The sequence below is a fragment of the Pteronotus mesoamericanus genome, unplaced genomic scaffold (assembly GCF_021234165.1).
Source record: "Pteronotus mesoamericanus isolate MK-2021 breed Mesoamerican mustached bat unplaced genomic scaffold, CSHL_Meso_final contig_46, whole genome shotgun sequence".
NCBI lineage: Eukaryota > Metazoa > Chordata > Mammalia > Chiroptera > Mormoopidae > Pteronotus > Pteronotus mesoamericanus.
This window is the reverse complement of record NW_026555170.1, coordinates 4,078,985-4,101,049: the sequence shown is the minus strand read 5'-3', so window position 1 is coordinate 4,101,049 and position 22,065 is coordinate 4,078,985. Positions and strand designations below refer to the sequence as shown.

Below are 22,065 nucleotides of genomic sequence, written 5' to 3'. Positions count from 1 at the left end.
CCTAGGAGTGAAATTTCTGGGTCATACGGAATTCTATCTTTAGCTTTTTGAGGAACCACCAAATAGGGTAGCTAAAATTCACAAAGTGGCAGAGTATGGACAGAAAAGAGCTCCACAGGACAGAACTTTGGAAGTCTGAAAGGGTCCTCTTGGGTCTTTAGCTAAGTACTAATCAGCACATGCATTAGAGGAAACTCTGTAAGGATTACAGGTAACAACAGTGCCTGGTGCTCAGAAAGACAGAGCTGGGAATAGTTCCCAATCTCTATACCTAGAATGAACACCTCATAATTCACTGTGCAGCAGCTAGAGTACTAAGGGGGTTTTGTCTCAGGTGTGGGGTAAGATTAGCCCTAATGAGTGGTGATCTGGTCCCACCTCATAAAGCTTAAAAGCAAGACCCCAAAATGTCAGAGTATTTCCAATAACCGCATTCAAGAAAAAAGCTTAAGGTATTTGTAGAAATATAAAAATATCCTGCATACAAGGTAAAATTAACAATACCTAACATCTTATAATAATTACTAGGCATACACAAAAATAAGACAATATGACCCATGTTGAAGAGAAAAAGCAATCTAAACCATATCAGAAATGACAAACAGAATCAATAAACAAAGACATTAAAATAATTGCTGTAACTGTTTCAGATGGTTAAGAATCTACAGGATTTATTCAACATATGTGGATTCTTAGAAGATTTTAAAAAGACGCCTTATAAAGGTGACAACTACAATGTCTGAGATGGGAAGTCTACTCAATTCTTATTTGATATGTGTAAGAAGAAAATTCTGTCTAGTGACCAGAATTCTGACTAAAATCACCAAAATAAAAAATCATCCTTCAATCAAATTTTGGACATGACTTAATTTACATACCAAAGAAGGAGGCTTTAAGAAAGAACCCTACTATATTATGAATTTTATACTATGTGACAGTGAGCTCCTTGTCATGGAAGTCATAGTCCTATGTCCTCCATCGTTCTGCAGCAGCTGGTTTAATTGGACTGTTGATTGACCTTCTGAAGACTCAGTTATGGTTGCCAGCTAGGCCACAATACCTTGTGAAACTGGGGCAGTGTCCTCCAGGAGGTGGTCCATGCTCTAAACCAGCTTCTGACACGTGGTGCTATTTCTCACCTAACCAGGATTTACAGATCCTTAAATCATAAACCCAAGGGCTGGAAATGGGAGTGGATCTTTTCACCATTGTCCCTAGTGATTGTTTTATTTTGTTTTATTTTTCAATTACAGTTTTCATACATACAGTATTATTTTGTGTTAGGGTCAGGTGTACAGCATAGTGGTTGGACAATCACATACCTTACAATGTTCTTCTCCCATAAATCTAATACCCACTCGGCACTGTACATAGCTATTACAATATTACTGACTATTTTCCCTATGCTGCATTTTACATCCCCACAGGCACTTTGTAACTGCCAATTTGCACTTCTTAACCCTTCACTTTTTTCATCTAGTCCCCCAACTACCCTCTGTCAACAACCAGTCTGTATCTATGAGTTTGTTTCTATTTTGTTTGTTCATTTATTTTGTTTTTCAGTTTCCACATATAAGTGAAATTATATGGTATTTGCTTTCTCTGTCTTATTTCACTTAGCATAATACCTTCCAGAAATCCAAAACACTAATTCAAAAATATATGTTCACTGCAGCATTATTTACAATAGCCAAGATTTAGAAGCAACCTAAGTGATCTTGTGATCTTGACTAGCAAAATGTTTCTTTCCAATCTCTGTGACTTTAGGATACTTTGGTCTAGAGGTCTTACTTTCAAAGCAAGGAATGCATCCACCAGGAAACACCATACATATTCCATTGAACTAAAAGTTAAGGCTGCCATTTGGCTGCTTTGTCCTCTGGAGCCTCTGAATCAACATGAAAAGAAAGTAACTATGCTGGCCACAGTTATTGATGCAGACTATCAATGGAAAACAGGAGCTATTAAACAATGTGGGTGAGGGGAGTTATGTTTGAAATACAGGAGATTCCTTAGGGTATGTCTTTATATTCCCATGTCCTTTGATTCAAGTCAATGAAAAACTAAAACTCAATTCAGGTAGAATTTCTAATAGCTAAGATCCTTCAGGAATTAAAGTTTGAGTCATTCTACTTGGTGAAGAAATGCATTAGCTGAGGTACTTGCTGAGGACAAAGGGACTGTGAAAAAAGTGGTAGAAGAAGGAAATGAAAGTGGGTAGTGGAAGAGTGGAAGAAATACCAGCTATGATGATGTGACCATTTGCAGAAATGACTGTAATCACTATAAGTACTTCATTACTTTGATGAGACTTTCTATATACATTGCTTTTTCCATTACCTATCTCATCCTCTCATTACATAACATAAGGCATGTTAGTAACAGGTAACATTTTAAGTGTATTTCAGTATTTAATTTACAAGCTATCACAGGGTTTTGTATTCTCCCTTATGGAAAGGTTTAGCATGCTTTCAATTTTACATGGGATAGTTTATTCTGTATGCCATTATGTTCATTATGTTAGAAGTATGATTTAGTTATTGTCTTTATTTGGTGATTAAATATGGCTTAAGGAGATGTGTATGAGTGTCAAGTAGACAAAGTATGGCTGTGATGATTTTCTGATGTCAACTCAGCTAGGCTGAACTACATTTCTCAGAATTTCTTGTCTAGTACATTTCTAGTTAGAGTGGTCCTCAAGGGATGGTCCCTTATGAATTTAGAGGACAGAAGGGAGGCAGCAGTCATTGTGTGGCATGCACACATCTACTTATTCGATCCCATTACAGTCTAGGTCCCACTGTGTGGGGATTTTGGAGATGTAATTAAAGTTCTAATTTTGAGTTCAAAAGGGAGATTATTCTCAGTGGGCCTCACTTAATCAGGTGGTAGTCATCAAGGCAACAAGGTGTCTCTGAAAATTGGAGACTCCGAGCACAGCTGGGCCTGCCCTTCTTCTCCCTTCCCCCTGTATCTTTTCCTCCTGACTGACCATCTGTAGACTTTGGGCTTGCCTGGCCAGAATCCACAATTATGTAAGCTAATTCCCTTAATATCACTATCACTATATATCTATGTGTATAAATATATATGTATATATAAACTTTAAAAAATATATATCTTATTGGTCTGCTTCTCTGACTGTAACCTTACTGATACATGTTAAAAGAGATTTAAGAGATGCATGAATCAATTGTAATGTATTTATTTGGGTAGAGGTTTGAACAAAATGTAAAAAAAAACTCTAAGACATTGGGGAAATTTAAACACAGACTGGGTATAGGACAAGGAATTTTTGTCAATTATTTTCAATATAATAATGGCATTTTGGATAGTTTTTGAAAGACTATAATCTATTCAGAATAAAAATATTGTGATAAAATTAGATTCAAAAGTATTCTCAGGGAGAGGTTATAAATGATACAAGAGTAGTAAGGAGTTTATAGTTTTGAAGGTGGGATTCATTTTCCTGTTTTGATCTCCTTTTGAATACATTTCAAACTTTCCATTATGACAAAGCAAAATAATATTTTAAAGCCCACAAATACTTAATCTTGAGAAGAAAAAGTTAAGTAAAGGCAAATTATGCATTTACTAATTTTTCTACCCCTACTACAGACATTAGGAAGACCTGCTATATCCAGCCTTTCCTTATCTCCCTTTTCCTATCACACACACAGACACGCCCTCTTTTTACATCATATGCACATAAACATATATATGTAAAATATAGGTAAGTGAATAAGCTCTCTAGCCTCTCAATTATATGAAATGATACATGAATAAAATAATTTACATGATGTAAATTAGACACTTCTGAGCCATTACAGAAATGCTTATACATTGTGAAACCAAAAGATTAAATAGAATCTAGAGATGAGTATGGTAATGCAATTATTTTTAATATACAGGGACGCCAATTTCTTCTTGCACTTATAAATACAAGTAATACTATTATATTTAAGACAATCACAACTTCCTATTATTTGACCTATAATACTCAATAGAAACAGCAAACTACATTAGAAAAAAGGCCTTGAACAGAAACATAAGAAGCTTGTCTAGAAGTCAAGAAGTACTATGGCTTATTTGAACAGCAGGAAGTAAACAAAAGGAAAGTGAATAATCCAAAATGTAAGCAATTCCCTGAGGCTGTCTGTGGGTCTAATGATTTATCATTTGAAGCAGTATTTTTTAATATTTACAATGTCTCATTTATAATTTTTTAATTTATTATATTTTTTCCATTACCATTTCATCCTCTTTTATCCCCTCCCTCCAGCAATAACCACACTGTTGTCCATGTCCATAAGTCATTTTTTCTTTTTGCTCAATCCCTCTACCCCCGAGACTCCCTGCTGGCACTTAGCTGTCATCCTACTCGCTCTGAGTCTCTCTATTTTGCTTGTTAGTTCACTTTGTTCATTAGCTTCCACATATGAATGAAAACATATGGTATTTGTCTTTCTCTGACTGGCTTAATACACTTAGCATAATGTTCTCCAGGTCCATCCATATTGTTGCAAAGGGTAAAAGTTTCTCCTTTTGTATGGCCGAGTAGTATTCTATTGTGTACATACCCCATAGTTTTTTTATCCACTCATCTACTGATGGGTATGTAGGCCGCTTCCATATCTTGGCAATTGTAAATAATGCTGCAATGAACATAGGAGCACTTAACGTTCTTTCAAATTAGTGTTTTGGGTTCCTTCAGACATATTCCCACAAGTGGGATGGCTGGGTCAAAAGGTAGATACATTTTTAATTTTTTAAAGTATCTCCCTACTGCTTTCCACAGTGGCTGCACCAGTCTGCATTCCTACCAACAGTGCAAAAGTGTTCACTTTTCTTCATATCCTCACCAGTACTTGTTGATTTATTGATGATAGCCATTCTGACTGGTGTGAGGTAGTGTCTCATTGTTGTTTTCATTTGCATTTCTCTGATGATTAGTGATATTGAGCATATTTGCAAATGTCTATTGGCCATCCGTATGTCTTCTTTGGAGAAGTGTCTATTCAGATTCTTTGCCCAGTTCTTAATATTTTTCTTTTTTTGCTCCCTATGTTTTCTTCTATGGTTTTTATGGTTTCAGTTCTAATATTTAAGATTTTAATCCATTTTTAATTTATTCTTGTGTGTGGTGTAAGAAGGTGGTGTAATTTCATTTTTCTGTGTGTTATTTGTCCAATTTTCCCAACACCATTTATTGAATAAATTATTTTTAGCTCATTGTATATGCTTGCTTCCTCTGTCAAATATTGACTATAAAGGTGTGGGTTTATTTCAGGGCTCTCTCTTCTGTTCCATTGATCTATGTGTCTGTTTTAATGACAGTACCAGGCTGTTTTGATTACTGTGGCCTTATAGTATAGTTTGTTATTAGGCAGTGTGATTCCTCTAACTTTGATCTTCTTTCTCAGGATCACTATTGTTATGCAGGGTCTTTGGTGGTTCCACATAAATTTTTGAAATACTTTTTCCAGTTCTGTGAAATATGTTATGAAATCTTGATAGGAATTGGATTGAACTTATAAATTGCTTTGTGTAATATGGACATTTTAATGATGTTAATTCTTCCTATCCATGAACGCAATATGTGTCTCCACTTATTTGTATCTTCTCCAGTTTTTCTTCAGTGTCTTACAATTTTCTGAGTACAGGTCTTTTATATCTTTGTTAGGTTTATTTCTAGGTATTTTATTCTTTTTGAAGCATTCGTGAATGGGATTGTTTTCTTAATTTCCCTTTTTATTAATTTGTCATTGGCGTAATAAAATACAACTGGTTTCTCGATATTAACTTTGTATCCTGCTACTTTGCTGAATTCATTTATCAGTTCTAGTAGTTTCTTGGTGGAATCTTTGGGGTTATCTATGTACAGTATCCTATCACCTGCAAATAATGACAGTTTTACTTCTTCATTCATTATTTCTTCAATTCACTTCATCTTGCTACATAAAGTACTTTCTATTGAAGAGTTATCCTATCAAAATTGTCATTTCCAGTGGTAAAATGTGAAAAGATTCATTTTAAAATTCTAGTCTACTACTTTTTACCTCTGTTCTTGACCTCTGGTCTTAGCTTTAGCTAAGATAAGTATAGGTAGGGAATAAAACATCGTGGAGAGTAGGGGATGTGGGAATGTATGTACTAAGTTGTTACATCACAATGTAATACAGGAGTGAACTATGATAAACATTTCTGCTATTACACACAGGGAAATTACAATATAAAGGAATGTGATAAATAAAAAAGATTTTAAGTTTTATAATTTTCAGGATAAAACAAAAAGTCAAAGCTCTTGAGTATTAGTAGAGTGACCATATAATTGTTCAAATTGGGACAATTTTGAGAGTATGTATAATTGCTCTGGAAAATCAGCATAAGCCAGCCCCATACTGGGCAAATGAAAACTTGGGATCATTGTAGGCATGATCAAAATAATGTGTAGTTGAAGATATTTTATGGATGCAATAGTGTTTAAATTTAGTTGATATAGAATGAATATCTGCCAATTATTGTTTCTCTAGTCTACTTTTGGAATTTCTTTTTGCTTTTTCTTAACATCTTTACCATTTACTGTTTTTACTCCAACAATTTTTCATATCAAAATGGTTTAAAAGATGAAACTGTCACATTTTTGAAGTGTGGTCCCAAAAGTATTTTCAACTGTAGATTTCAATGAATATTGTTTTTAAAATGGAATAAGATAGAGAATACAGTAAATATATCTTGTACAATATCAAAATTATTTTCCTTAATATATTATTTTCCTTTGTGCCTGAAGTACATAATCTTTAAAATGTGTATTATTAACTGATTTAAAAATACATTTTTAATTTATTCTTGTGTGTTAAGACATATATACATGTTAAGACAAACAGTATGTATTTTTATTTTGATAATTTTCTTTCTGAAATCCTATGGACTATAGTGAACCTACTAATATAAAAAATTTATTTTTAGAGACATACAGAGAGAGCATTAACCAACTCCCCCATTTTATATATGAAGAAAGTGAAACTCAGAGCAGGTAAATGAGTTACTCTAAGTCCCAAAGTTAGTAGGTGGAAGAGCCAGAACCAGATAATCAGTTTACAGTTACTTTTTACAACTTTTTACTTTGAAATAGAAATAGACTTAAAAAAGAGTTGAAATGATAGAAATTCCACTGTACCCTACCCTCAGCTTCCCCTAATGTTAACTTTTTACATAATCATGTACTATCACAAGGTTATTTTTATTGCACTACGGAAAGTGTTAGTTCAGATTTATTGTCTTTAAGGCAGAGGACAACAGAAGCTTTTCATAATATTTAGAAAAATGCTAAGATGAATTAATGATGTATTAGATACCAAGAAAATATACCCAGTGCCAAAGAATTAGGATTCTGCCTAATATCAACATATCTCCTTGCTAGGATAATGTATTTGCAACTAGAATATTAAGGTTTGGGCATTTTTTTGAAATAATGCTAATAACACATTTATGTTTCTAATAAATAAATAAGTATGAACCTTCATAGACTGTTTCATAAACATAGCCACCAACAGTGAACTTATATTATTTAATACAGAAACACAAAAGTTATTTGAATTTTTGAGAAGACAAAAATTCAATAAATCATTTTTTCTCTAAGAAGTGTAATTTTAGAAAAGTATTTCTAATCAATATATCTATTTATAAAACTTGCTATATGAAATCTGGGATGTATGATTAGGTGATATACTCTTTTGGTATATATTTGCTCCTATTTTCTTTGTGCTACATTGAAAAGAAAATCAACTAGAATATGTACATTGATTCTTCATGTCTTGTATCTTAAAAAACTAAAAATGTGGGGTTTTTTTAAAATATAAAAAAACAATTCAGGCTTTTTACTCTCAATGCTTCATTACAATATTTAGATTGTGGTAATTATAAAACCTCAGGTTATTTTTGTTTGTTAGTTCTTTAAGCTTTCCCAATTCTCTCATATTTATTTGATCTTTCAATACCTTGCAGAAACAGATGGGCTTATTTTCCTTTTTCCTAAATTTATAGTGATACCTGTAACAAATTGTTAGTGCCCTACCCATTACTACCCCCTACCACCATTTCTGAGTCCACTGGCCTGATTTTCCATGATGGTGGGGGATGTTCCACAGCCACAGCGGTGTGTTAGTTCTCCAGCATTTCCAGTCTGTATAAGGGCAGAACACGTTCCAGTCTCCAGAGAAAGTTCTCACGTTAAAAGATGCAGCACTGGATTGGAAGACAAGCTAGCATACATTGAATTAATGCAACCTAGGAATAGACCTCCACCAATGACTTAAGGGAGTTGGTGTCTATACCTCAGTTTTTTCATACTTTATTCTGAGGCTACTGTTTTAAACAGTTTCCCAGGAATTTCAATGAGATTAAGCTGTTTGCTCACAATAATAACTTGCTTGGTAATTCACCCTTCGTTCCCTATCTTGCATTCCCTGTCTCACTTCCCCAAGTCCTTACCAAAATAAACCACTTGCACTTGAGTCGTAAACTCAGGTTCCAAATCTGGTAGAACACAAACTCAGAAAATGCCCAAAGCATAGGCTGTAGAAACACTCAAGTAGAGGGAATATTTATGTTCTTTAGCAACACAATTGATTGTAGGAATATATTTAGAAATTTGTTAATAACATACTTTCCAAATCTAAGTCCTTCTCCAATTCAAAACTACATTCTGTTGATTATTTTGCCCAATCTTTAATGTAAAATAGCTTTGAAGTACCTTTGTGTTTGAATTATCTTTCTCCCCTTTCTTTTACTGTTTCAAAACAATTTGGTACTAAATCCAAGCCCTAATTTTTTTATTTAAAAACATCCTTACATATTTTTGTACACTTCACAGAATACTTTGATTGCACAATGTCTGGCATCAGGCTTTTTCTATCTTGACTACCACATACTTATCCCTAACCCTGTTTTGTTTTTTGTTTTTTTTTCCTATCACAGCTCCGTTTGCTTATATCCAATTCTGTGTATAAATCCTCTTTATTTTGGCCATGAAATATATGTTGTCGTTTCCTATTACATTGTATTCAAAATTCTGGACTCTGGTTCACAGACCTTTACCAATGTGCACTAACTTACCTGCTTTCCCATTTTTTCAGCTCTCAGCATATATTATTGCCTGAGCTGAGGCAATTGTGCTTTTTATATGCTGGATGGACTTTTATTCTCAAACTGAACATAATTCTCTTCCTTGTTCAGCAGATTATCATCTATCTTTCATTACTTAAAAAGCACCAGAGGTTCCAATGCCTTCTAGATGCTCCTTCCAATAAAGAATGTACTCCAGGAGTTGGGTTAGTATTCATTTCCATTCTCTTCTCTAGCAGGAATTAAATTTTATTCTCTTTGGTTATTGCCTCAGATATGCAGGTGTCCTTGGTTAGAGAACCATAGAATTACAGTAAAGTCCTTTCTTATGCCTGCATAATACTAGAGCCACCTTTCAGGTTGAAGTGCTGTAGTGGTAAGTAAAAAGAGCATCTTTGTTCTAGAAATTTAGTGAATTATGTTTATCCTTTTTTACATCTTATACTACATTGTCATTTATATCATCTCATTTGGCTCATAATAATTGCAGGAGCTAAGTTTGAGCCTCTGTTTTAAGTGGGAGGGAGGCTTAAGCTGTAGTGTATGGCAATATTCGAGATCAGACTTTGGAAAAAGAATCGAGTGTGAATTACCTCTACAACGTTTATGCCTCTGTGACTTTGGGTAAGTTAATAATGCCTCTAAACCTAAAATCCTCATAAAAAGATGACAGTAATAACTACTTGATACACATATATAAAGAGCATCACATGTAAAATGAATCATTTGGTACATGGTAAGCACTTAATAAGTGCCGGCATGTTAAGGGCTTTGCCCAAGACACACTTTTAGAGCATGTCTGCAAAGAACTGAAATCAAGATTTTGGACTCCAAAGCTCGTGCTTTGCCACTGCTCCTGCTTCCTAGCACACTGATTTAATTCAACTACTAACCTGCTAGATGACCTTGGGCAAAACACTTCACTGAATCCCTTTATTCATCTGTAAACTGACTCTTTTCAGACTTTCAGGGTCTACTTCAGCTTCACTATAGTTTTATTTTTCTGTAGTGTTCTAGGATTGAGGTTCAAGTTCGTAACATATCCAAGATCTGTAAAATCACAGGCTGTGCACATTGCAATACATTTTATCCCTATATGCATACTTTGATCAATATTTAATTTTTTCTGTACACACTCAGCTGTTGCCTGTCTTTAGTCTACCTACCAGCCATTCGTAAAGGGTAGACCCATACTTAGTTTTATTTATTTATACGCTGGCTTGTTCCCGAAAGGATTTAAGGCGACGAAGAACACTGTAAGTTCCCTAACGATGTTACACAGTGCAAGTAATGAAAACTCTTTTGATTAATCATTCCGTAGAAAATCTCCGATGAGTGAGATGTTAACTGATGTCTTTTACCTAATTTAAAAATAAAAACTAAAGAACCTAGGAAGGAGTCCCGGAAGCACATAATAAAGGTTCTTCTTTCAGCGTTGACACTGTCCCACCGGTTGTCACCAGTCGCTCGAATGCCCTTCTCAAACTAGCCAAAAATTGTCGCCGTTCCAGTCCCAACGGGACCCAGATACTACCCCGCCCCTTCACTCGCTCTCTTACCCAAGTTTCCTGATTGGGAAGGGGGCTGAAGAGCCTTTCTCACATTTTCCACTTTATTGGCTGGCAAGGCTGTCAGTAATCTCTGCTTCCCGCCTTCCAGCCTAGCGCGTTTCTTGGACCCCTCGGTTTCTGCGACAAGCAGCTTACGTTTGCCTGAGCCGTGTTGCCGCGGACCCGCAACCTTTCACCCCCACCCTTCCCACTGGAGTGCCCTGTCCTCCGCCCCCGCCTCACGCCGCCGGCGCGCGCCCCCGCGCACGCGCTCAGCCCGCGCGCGAAGACACACTCACACGCCCCCGGCCCCCAGGCTCTCCCTCCTCCGCCCCCGCTGGCTGAGGTTTCGGCGCTGGGAGGCAGCGGTGGCGCGCTGCTGAGAGGCAAGGACCCGAGCGCGAAGTGTGTGGGAGTCTACGAACTCAACCCCTCACTACCCTCCCCTCGCAGCCATCCCCCTCCCTCCCCGCCAGCCCCCCCCACCCAGCCCCCCCCACAAGCGGGAGAAATAATGAGTGAAACCCGGCAGCAGCAGCAGCAGCGCCGAGCAGCCCAGGCAACGGCAGAACCGCTCCGGCGGCGGCGGCGGCAGCACCAGCAGCGGGAGCGAGCGCAGCGCTAGCGCGGCGCGGGGACCGCCGCGCTCCTTCCCGGCTCCTGCCCTCCTCCGCCGCTCGCTCCTCTCCGCATCCACCTCCTTCCCCTCCTCCTGCTCATTCACTCTTTCCCTTACTCTCCCCTCCTCCTCGGCTTCTTCCCGCGCCCCGCCAGCCCTCGCGCTCTCCCACTCCCTCTGCCTGTCCTCCCCGCTCCCCTCCTCCCGCTCATTCACTCGCCCCTCTCTCTTCTCCACTCTCTCCCCCTCTCCTTTCTTCTTCTTTCACCCTCCGTCTCTCACACCCCCTCCATTCCCCTGTCTCCTTTCTGACACTGCACTGCAGCTGCTCCTCAGCCCTGCCCCCTCCCCAGTGAGAACAAACCAGCAACATAGCTTTTTTTTCTTAAAGAGATTTCTATTGATCCGATTTAAAAAAAAAAAAACCTTAAGAAATCCCAAACGCAAAAAAAAAAAAAAAAAAGAAAAAAAAGAAAAAGCCAAAACAAAAGGGAGAACCTTCTCCCCGTAGCAGCGGCAGGAACTGCAAACATGATGGCGGCAGCTCCCATCCAGCAGAACGGGACCCACACTGGGGTTCCCATAGACCTGGACCCGCCGGACTCGCGGAAAAGGCCGCTGGAAGCCCCCCCTGAAGCCGGCAGCACCAAGAGGACCAATACGGGCGGTGGGTATCGCTTCCACCTCCCCGCTGGCCCCATCCCCCGCCGCCCGCCCCTGTCTCCCTCCCTCCTTCCCGTCGCCCTCCCTCCCTCCCGCGGCCCGGACACCTCCAGCCCGAACCGGCGGCTCCCGCGCCCCCTCCCCTGCACCTGCCCCGCACCTCGCCGTCCCGGACACATTTTCATTTCTGTGTTTATCATTCATCAAAATGGCGACCGGTTTTTCGGAATAGACCTATCTTTCCGTTTAATCGGTCGAAAAGCTGACCATTTAAATATCCTAGACCTGGCAAGGGGTCCGTTAGGGAAGAGGAGAATGACCCCCGAGTGAGGTGATGGCCGCCTGAAGATGCTCCCTGCATTTAACCTTCTGATAAAATAAATAAATAAATGGCACTTGGGTAGCGGAGAGCAAAGGATTGGGGCACCTGAGAGTTTTTCCCTCTCTGTCCCCTTGCTTTGGGCCACAAGTAGTACGCTAAATCTTGATGAGTGCATGCTCTTACCGCACTTGTATTGTCGGTGCAAATATCTCATTGATTTGTCTTCAGCGGTGTGCATAGGAGGGTGGGGGTGTCTGGTACTGTGACTTGTTAGTTAACATCCTGCGCTTCCTGGGAAGATGAGTTATAACGGGACCGGTATTGCTTCTTCATTTGCACTGGAGTCATCTTAACAATGCACCCAATGCATCGAGGCAGAGGTGAATTTATCTACAGCATGTGCATTAGAGACGGATGGGGGTCTTGCGAGTGACACACCCGCAAAATTTGGGACGTTCATTCACATAAGGAAGCTAGATTTACCGGGCTGTTTCCTATTTAAAACATGATCAGTTTGACGGAAATTAAAGTTTATGGAGTTGGCTCTATTTTCTAAAACATTTCATTTCACTCTTCTTGGCTCATCTATCCCCTCTCCGTTTTAAATATTGTAGTTATTTTGGAGAAGGAACATTATCTGTTCGGTCACTTTTAAGTGTATTTGATATAAATGACTCCTAAGCTTTTTAGTATTGGCAAAATTCTTCTTAAGGTCTTTTAATTAATGAGCTTAAAAGAGATCATGGTAGACTAAGAAGTGCTAAAGAAATACACTGGGATTAGTGTTAGATTTGCCAGTCCAAATCACTTTTAGTTATTTCCTGGCACTTATTGAAGGCTTGGAATACACCCTACAGTTTGGGTGGTTTATTTGGTGGGAGAATGGTTGTTTTGCATACTTTAAATAGGATACAGGCAATGGCTAATTGTAGTCCTTCTGTGTTTGCTAATGTCAAACAAATATAGTTCATCACCATGTACAGTCCTTTTATTTATTTGCAGTATGTAAAGAGAATGTTTGTCATTTTATAAATCTCTGAAGTTTTGTTAAACGGTCGGTTCATTTTGTTTTACCATAGTAACCACAGATAGAATTGGAAGACTTCCATGTTTGGAATAACAACTGGAATTTAGTCATCAGTTCCTACAGTGCTGCAAAATAATAGAACATGTTTATTTTAATTCCAAGTTTGAAAATATAAATCCTACAAAATGGGAAACATTTGTACAAATTTAGTTTTCAGTGTAATTGGCTTATTTTTGTTCTTCAAATAAATGTAACCCCATATTTCCTGCAGCTATCTGCCCAGTGTTTTTAATTGCTGTTTTTCTCTCTTGAGGGTGGAGAGGGGATACAAAGTTTAAGTTATGATGTTAACAAAGTATATTTCTTTGCATTTTTCAGAAGACGGCCAATATTTTCTAAAGGTTCTCATACCTAGTTATGCTGCTGGATCTATAATTGGGAAGGGAGGACAGACAATTGTTCAGTTGCAGAAAGAAACAGGAGCCACTATCAAGCTGTCTAAGTCCAAAGATTTTTACCCAGGTAGGTGCAATGGTGAAGAAATTTTTTGATAAATCCCCAAGGAAAGAAAAAGAAGCTCTACATGTGTTGTGTGCTGTATGGAAAGAAATTCTTAATAGTGTAGACTTAATTTTATTTATTTATTTATTTGCTGTATTAGAATGTTTGTTGAAATTCTTAAAGACTATTTCCATTGTGGATTATGTCTTTTTTCTATAATATACTGTGTCTATGATTTAAACCAATTGCGAGATGAATCTTCTGGGTATTTCTAAATACTTTCTAATTGGTGAAACACCCTGAAATTTAAAGATAGAAGCTTTGACAGCTGGCATAAGGAAATAGGGTTCTTCTTAAGTTTTCAGACATCATTGTAATGACAATTAGTCTAGAGTGAATTCAGAAGGGGGGGTAGGAAGCCTTCTTAAAGAATGGACCATTTTCTTCTAAATCCATTTTGTACCTCTTTCTGCTTCATTGCTTTGTTTGCTGGCCCTGGAGTGAAGTAAAGAGGACAAGTGCTGCCTCTTCAGATTTTTTAAATATTGTGTTTTTAATGTAATTGTGACAAAAATATATGATGTCAGAAGTAAAATAATGCTTCAAAATCTGTATTACTTAAAGAGATGTATTTGATTAAAATATGTTAACTGTTTGGTACTGTAACTCGTTAGCATATGGCAAGTTTTCTAGGTGGTATAATTTTTTTTGTACTTTTCAGTGTGCTTTTTTAATTTCAAGTGTTGCACAGGTCTACATGCTCATCTTCCTTCCTTTTCTTAAAAAAAATCATTTTGCTACTCAATATATGGATTTTAAGTTTAATTGGAAAAACTCCATAATTGAATAGGATATCTCCTAGATAAAACATTAATTGATTTGCTTTAGCTTCTGCTTTTGGGGGGGAGGGGTTATTTTATCTTTATGGTTATAAAAAATATTTACTCAGTACTGAGGGGAACCGATACTGCTTATTTTTTTTTCCTGGTGGAAAAGAAAAGCTGATTTGCTTTCCGTGATCTAATTCAGTAAGAGTTCTTTAATACAGCAAAGACATCTGGCATGAATGCAAGCAGAGCATTTGGAGGATTTCTTTTTCATAGCCAATCACTTGTTGGTAGAAAATGGACCATTATGCTGGATAAGAAGGTTTTAGAATGGTTGAAACTATCATTTAGTTACATAAATTGTGTGTAGTTATATTTGGTAAACATTAAATTTGTTAAACTAAAATGTAATCTGTTAGATATGACTTTTGTTTTAAAAGTTTGTTTCCTGTGAGTGTAGTTTTGTAGATGGCTTTCCTTGTCTCTGAAACTTTCCATATACATTAAGAAAGTTTGCTAACATATTCACATTTGCATGTTTAAAAGATATATTATGATGGAAAAATCAATGTGGAATTGTGAAAACCCATAGTACAAATAAAAGCACTCAAAAGAGCTTGATTGCAAAATTAATAACATGATAGTTCTAGGAGAAGACTGCAGTGGTAAATTTAATTCACTTTCAGTAGGTGAAAATGAAATAGCTTTTTTTGCATTATACATGAGGTAGTATCAGACGTTCAGGGATGTTTTAGAAAATTGATGTTTATCATGGATATTCCAAATAGTAAATTAAATGCATTTTCATTTGAATATAGTTTATTTTCAGTGGTTTGGAAAAGGTACACCAAGAATTAGGTCTTTTGTTTTTGGTCCACTTAGTAGTGCATTTTTTTCGTTTTACATTTAAATTGGTTATTTTATTTATAGTTCTGACTCATGTTATTTGTATAGAAAGATAATATCTATTTAAAAAAATGGAAAATTGGAACGCGTTGAATAAAATTTTGTGTGTGTGTGGTGACGTAACCCGATCAAATGTGAGTTGAAATGTCTGAATAAAAGAAGGCTTATACTCTGCCTGTAACAGGTGGAAACCAATCACACACTATGGAATCAATTTTAAGGATAAACTAAAGCTTGTAATTTAAAAGAAGCTTTATTAATTCTGAACACTTTGTATTTTAATAAAATTTTAACTAGGTTATTACCTGTTCGGACAGATGTACCTCTCTTCTGATAGACTTTAATCGTAATAGTCTTCCTGTTCACACTTGACCACAAGCCTGTGGAATTAGTTAAGGTCCTGGTATTCTTCAACATAACAGCCTCTCAACACCTTTCAACTCCTTTCACTTAGATATACAATTATACTTAAGGCACACTTACTTAGCTCATATCAGATGAACCAAATTTTAAAGCTGTTATTTATATTGCCAAGTAATAATTTCTTATAGGATTATGCAGTAATTCAGAAGCCCATTTGTGCGTGTTTTGTATATGTATTTATGACTCTGTGTATTCTTTGGGAATGAATATGCCTGATGTTTATTATTTCATGAAGCATTTTTCTGTTTCTCATTTGGTGAGGCAGTATATTTGGGGAAAGTGTGTTTTAGTTGTAACCTAATGGATTTTCTCAAATTATCTAAGTTTTAAAACAGAATGTTAACTGTTTTCAAAAGGCTTAGATAAAATATTGCAGTATTTGACAAAAACTTTCTTCAAGATGTATGTATACACACACACATATATATGCAGAATATAGACACACTCTGGGGATATTTTAATAAATTTCAATGAAAATGATATGTACATTGTTTCTAGTATAGTCAATATAATTTCATATTTATCAATTTTTTTTTGCTTAGGTTATATCTTAAAATGTCTTAAGCAATCTTGCCTTTATGACTAATTTTTTTATGTTTATGGTTGAAATGTAGAAACCATTTTTTATACATTAATTAAATTTAGAATTTGTAATACTGAATATTGCATTGTGTACTTCAGCATGCCATATATTAAATAAAATAACGGGCAATTATATGATGAAGACTGTAAAATGCATTTGTCAATTACTGTAATCAGTAAAAAAAAGACCTACAAATAGGTTTACTACTTGCTGTGCTGTGTATTCATTTACCTATTTTAAGAAATCTAAATCTTAACGAATACTAATATATTACTGGTGGTTAATGGATATATCTTTTATTCTTACTTGATTAAAGCAACCTAACTTGATATATTTATATATAATTCTATAATTAAGTTGCTTAAATTCGTCGCCTTAAAGTAAAAAACAGCTCTCTCATTTTGGAGACTATATTACTGTCATTATTTTCAGAATGGCAATAGTGTCCTTTTAGTTGGCATCTGAAAATATGTTAGTTTTTGTCAATAAATTGATTGATTTTATCTGTTAAAATTATCTAATGCATGGTTCGGATAGGTAATTGGAAGAACTTACTGGGTGAGAATAGTAAAAGATACATAAAATACATATGTTTGTGTGCCTCAGGTTTTAGAACACTCCATAGTGTACCTATTTTTTTAATTCTATTATATGACAGTGGATATATTCATTATATCAATCAAATAGGAAACTTTCACTATAATTTGGCATATGTTTGTGTGTACTTATACTGTTTGCATATTTGTGGTTCAAAAATTGGATCACATTTAATAATGTATTGTTTTCTTTTATGCTACTTAAGTTAAAATTTGAACTTCTTCTAGATTTATTATATTTTAATCTTATTGTTGTCCAACTTAAGTGGTGCTTTTTAAAAAAAAATCACAAACCATTTGTATGTTAAATTTTTTAAAATCATGGAAAAGCAGAATGTAAGTGAGTTTTTATTTTAGTGAAGGAACTATCCCAGGCTGCCTTAATTTTGACATGGGGAAAATTCAGTGGCTAATTTAACCTTTAGGATTGGGATTGTATGAGAATGATTTTTTTCTTTTTATCAGAGGAGTTAATGAAGTTTAAGATAGATGACTTCTTTTGTTTATGTTGTTGAAAGAAGAGTATTATGATATTGGCAGTACAATTTGAATACTTTTGCTAAAGCTTCTAAAAGTTATAGTCTATACTCTTTGATCTTAGATTCCAAGTACCTTAGAAATTTATTGGTATATATTTTAAGCCCAAATTAGTAGATAAATAGAATTGTAACAAGTAGAAAATCAAGTAGTATAATTTCCAATATTAGTTTAATAGGATAGTAATTATTACAGTGTGTTATACCTTCAGTACGATAAATAGTTGCGTATAGGTAATAACATGGTTTTCTTTAAATCTTAATGTTATGATATTTATATTTGTCATCCTACTTATTGTCGTGGGTTACATTATATTTTATCTCTCTATATCTTCAGTTGAAAGAAGAACCATAATCTCCCACTTAGACATTAATGCCTCTCTGAAAATTTGCAGCAGTTTTAATTCTTATTTTAAGCAATAGCAGATCTTAACATATGAAGGAATCTTACTGGCATAGCACAATCTATATTAAACTGGTAGTTTCTGAAACATAATAATTTTTGTATTGAACTCATATAAGCAAATGTTTTGTGTCATGCGATTTTTAGGAAGATTGAATTATCTTTATAAACCTTAGCTATTTATTGTATTTCATTCTGATGTTATATCTCCTGTCACCCATTTAGTAAGTTATAGCACATCATTAATTTATAGTGTCAAGTGTTTTCATGAATTATATAGCAAAATGTCCTTTAAAATTTGGTATTTGAAACGTTCTGGATTTTGGAAAAATAGCTAATTTAAATTTTGTGATGTTGTAAGGGAATACAATGCGTATAATAACATCGTCTTGTAAATGTCACCCCCAAAGCATTTCAGGAAGTTTAAAAATAGTGAACACAATTGGTGAAAGAGTTCAGTATTTATATATTCAAGATGTTTCGTATAATATACAAGGAGAAATAATGATCTGTGTCTTGGGAACTATAAGGAGTATGTGGTGTCACTAAAAACCCGAACAACAAACCACCAATTAAAAACTTGACTATGTTATAGTTCTCTTGCTTTGTTTTGTTTTGCTCTGCTTTAAGGGAATTAATATTTTTAAGCTCTTGAATGACACAGATAACATTTATTGAACACAGTTATGCCACTTGTTAACTAAAATTCAGCACTTAATAAACATTTTTTTTTTTACCATAGACATTAGTCTTAGTTGTTTCCAGTTTAGTGCAGCTACGTTTTAAAGCACAACTTTTATGCGCAAGTGCAGCTTTTCAAAATAAAATTGGGGGAATAAGGGTGGGAGATATGTGCTTGATTGCCATCTCATTTCCATCTTTGGATACAGCTCTAGCATAAAGTTAAACAACATCTGCAGAGATCTGACTGACAAACATCTCTCTGGGACTCATCATTGCAGCCTGCAGCAGGTGCATTCAGCTTTGCAGACTTTTCCAAAAAGAGGTTAGTTTGTTCTAACATTTATCAGTAGACCAGTGGGAGAAGGTGACTAGAGAGAAGAGGTTGGTTGTCACTTGTCCAGTGCTGGAATACTACAGGTAATTGGACTGGACTGGTGGGAACCGCAGCACTGTGTGTCTCACATTGCACTGCAGCTGCTATGTAGCTTAATTAACCTGACCCTTAGAGACTGAAGTGTCATGGTATAAAATGCAATATGCAAGAAATGAAGCAGTACTTTTCAATAAATACTTTCTGATGCTCGGGTTGGTGAAAGGTCTATTTTTTTCATCCTATTCTTTAAAGATATGCCATCAGCTTTTCCATTTTTTAATATGCAAATATTAGAAACTAAAATAATTTCCATAAATCAGACAGAATTCACTTAAAGGAAGATGAGGGGCTTTTAGGTATAGAAATATAAATAAAATAATGTTAGGTCAGAAGAATTTAAATTTTCCTATTCCACAAGTGTTTTTTTTTTTAATTATGGGAGAAAAGAAATAAGTGGAAGCACATTCTAGTTCTTTTAGGTTTTTTTTTTAATCTTAGATTAACATTTGTTTATTTCTGTTGGACAAATAACCATGTAAAATTAAGTGGTATCGTTTTAGCATGTTAGAGGCTTTGGCAAGCAAACTTTGCTGAGTGTTTAAGTGTTCAAACAAATAAGACAAGCATAACGTGTTAAAAATATTCTTAGGATGTTTCAGTGTAATACAGGGGTGCTGTTGAAATGATTCTTTACCACATTTTATTAAAAGTAAATTAAAATTGGATTAATTAAATAACTCTAAAAACAGTCTGTCATTTATTTATATTTTAAACTTCTTAATCTGTTTGAAATATGATTTACAGTACACTTCCATGACATATATAGAAGTTTCTTGTGTGTTATCATAGTATTTTTGATTAATGTAGGTATCTCACTATTGTCCGGTTTATTAATTGGCCCTTGAATGGAAAACAGCTCCTAAGGTAAAAATGTCAATTAGATCTTACAAGGTGCCATCCTCTTTTAAAATAATTAAGAATTTAAAAACATTTTGGGGTCTTTGTGAAGCAGTTTTATAGTTTTAACCTACTGTTAGTTTTACCAAGTTGAACTTTTTGGTATTCATTCAGTGTAACTTGCCAATTACCCAGGATAATTAAGTTTTAGAGTTTGCACAGAATTTTTTTGTTACTTACTTTTTCTTGGGGAATTTTACCAGTATTGCGAATAGCTGATTCACAAGCTACTGTTTGTAAGAAAATTCTATTAAATTTTATCTTGATCATATTGTGAGTAGTTGGTAATTTATTGGTAATTATGGTAATTATGGAAAATACGATTAAAATAATTATCTCTAGACATCAAGAGAATCATTCCCACATAAAATTAAAACATGTTGAATTTTTTCAATCAATATTTTTTATTTTTGACATCGTGGACTATTATTTTCTTAATCAGTTCTCATCAGTATAAAAATGATTCTTTAAAATTTAACATATACACTTCACTATTTTAAAATTTTTGATAAAGAAGATATTAAGACTAAATATTTTATAACTATAAATTTTAAAAAAACAGGGTATTATGTACACTGACAAACCTTTTGAGATACTTTCAATATTTGCTAAGTTTCAAACCACTATATGGATATCCTTTTCCATAATAAAACTTGATCATGAAAACACGTTATATCTGCACTCCATCGTTGATCTTTTGCTGCTTCCTGCAGGGCCTGTCATAGCATCGTTGACAGGACCAGATGAAAAATGAAATCAGTATCTTGAGTTTTTTAACAGCAAAATGATTCAGGTAAGATTATTTGGTGTGGAAAATAAGACATTTTTTACCATTCTTAAACTAATTTTACTTAAGACCTGTTTGTGTCTTACTGATGTTCAGAATATTTGTAATTTCCAGTGAATTTTATTCTGAACTCAGTAATTTTTAAATTTTAGACTGTAATGTTTCTGACTTTCCTTGGGAAACTGAGCACACTTTTTGAAGTTTTGGGGAGTAACTTTTCCATCTGTTTTAAAGACTTTCAAGAACAGTTACATATTGAAGACCCCATAATTCTTTTGCAGGATCAGTTCTATATTGAAGGCCCCATAATTTTTTTGCAGGATACATTTTCACAGAATTAACTTATTAGTTAAATAACATTTCAAATCCTGCATTCCATCTAGAATATCTTAAATGCTAACTCTCAGAAGATTCTGTTTTTTAAAAAGTCATTCTTATCCTAAAAAAAAGAAAGTTGTCTTCATTTAAATTATTAATAATTTACTGTTCTAGGAATTACATTGGGCAGGGACTCTATATTAAGATCTAGGAATTTGAGGGGAAGCACAGCACAGAAGGAATGAGGTAGTACATTTCATTAACATAAAACATTAGAGAATTGTACATGTTTTTCTTTTATGTTACTAAATATTTTAGAAGAACTGTAGCATTTCAATTTTGGTTATGTCTATTTTTGAAATACTTGTTTTTGAAGGAGTTTGTACTCCAAGCAAAGAGCTTTTACTTGGAGACTGTTGATTCACAAACTTAGTCTTAATCTTTGTATAACTCATTTTAATTTTTCTAATACTAATTTATGCCTTTTAAAAAAAGCCATGACAGTACTTTTCAAAAAACTAACTAACCAAGTTTTATTTTTTTATGTGAAATCCGTCTAGTATCTTTTCTCTTGTTAACTATTATGTGTATTTATTGGATGCTTCTAGGAGCCCAGATATAGGCAGCTCTTTGGTCATAATGACAGAATTATTATAAAGCATCTTTTCTTTGTAAAGGGCTATGAGCATGTTTTGTTTTACTAATGAAAGTTGTGCTTTTATTGTTATTGTTCCCTTGAGATTTGTTTTAAAATTTTCACATTATATGGCATCTCTATCAAAGACTAAATGAGGACACTTAGGAGCACTGAAGAAGCTTTCCTTTTAAAGGACTAGGAAAATCATGGAATTGTGTAACTAGATG

General features: G+C 35.0%; 1 protein-coding gene across 6 annotated transcripts in view; it reads left to right on the top strand.

Annotated features, from left to right (window-relative positions):
* Window positions 1–11,214: 11,214 nt before the first annotated feature.
* The window catches only part of NOVA1 (NOVA alternative splicing regulator 1), a 148,384-nt gene continuing 137,533 nt past the window's right edge, over window positions 11,215–22,065 (top strand). For 2 of the 6 annotated variants that reach the window (XM_054577893.1, XM_054577892.1), the window contains exons 1-2: window positions 11,215–11,962; window positions 13,686–13,829. In XM_054577893.1, the coding sequence (XP_054433868.1) occupies window positions 11,827–11,962; window positions 13,686–13,829 (280 nt within the window). In that variant the 5' untranslated portion in view covers window positions 11,215–11,826. Of the gene's footprint in view, window positions 11,963–13,685; window positions 13,830–19,069; window positions 19,089–20,809; window positions 20,890–22,065 lie in introns of those variants that run through there. The other 4 variants (XM_054577896.1, XM_054577894.1, XM_054577895.1 and 1 more) reach the window with 3 other exon arrangements.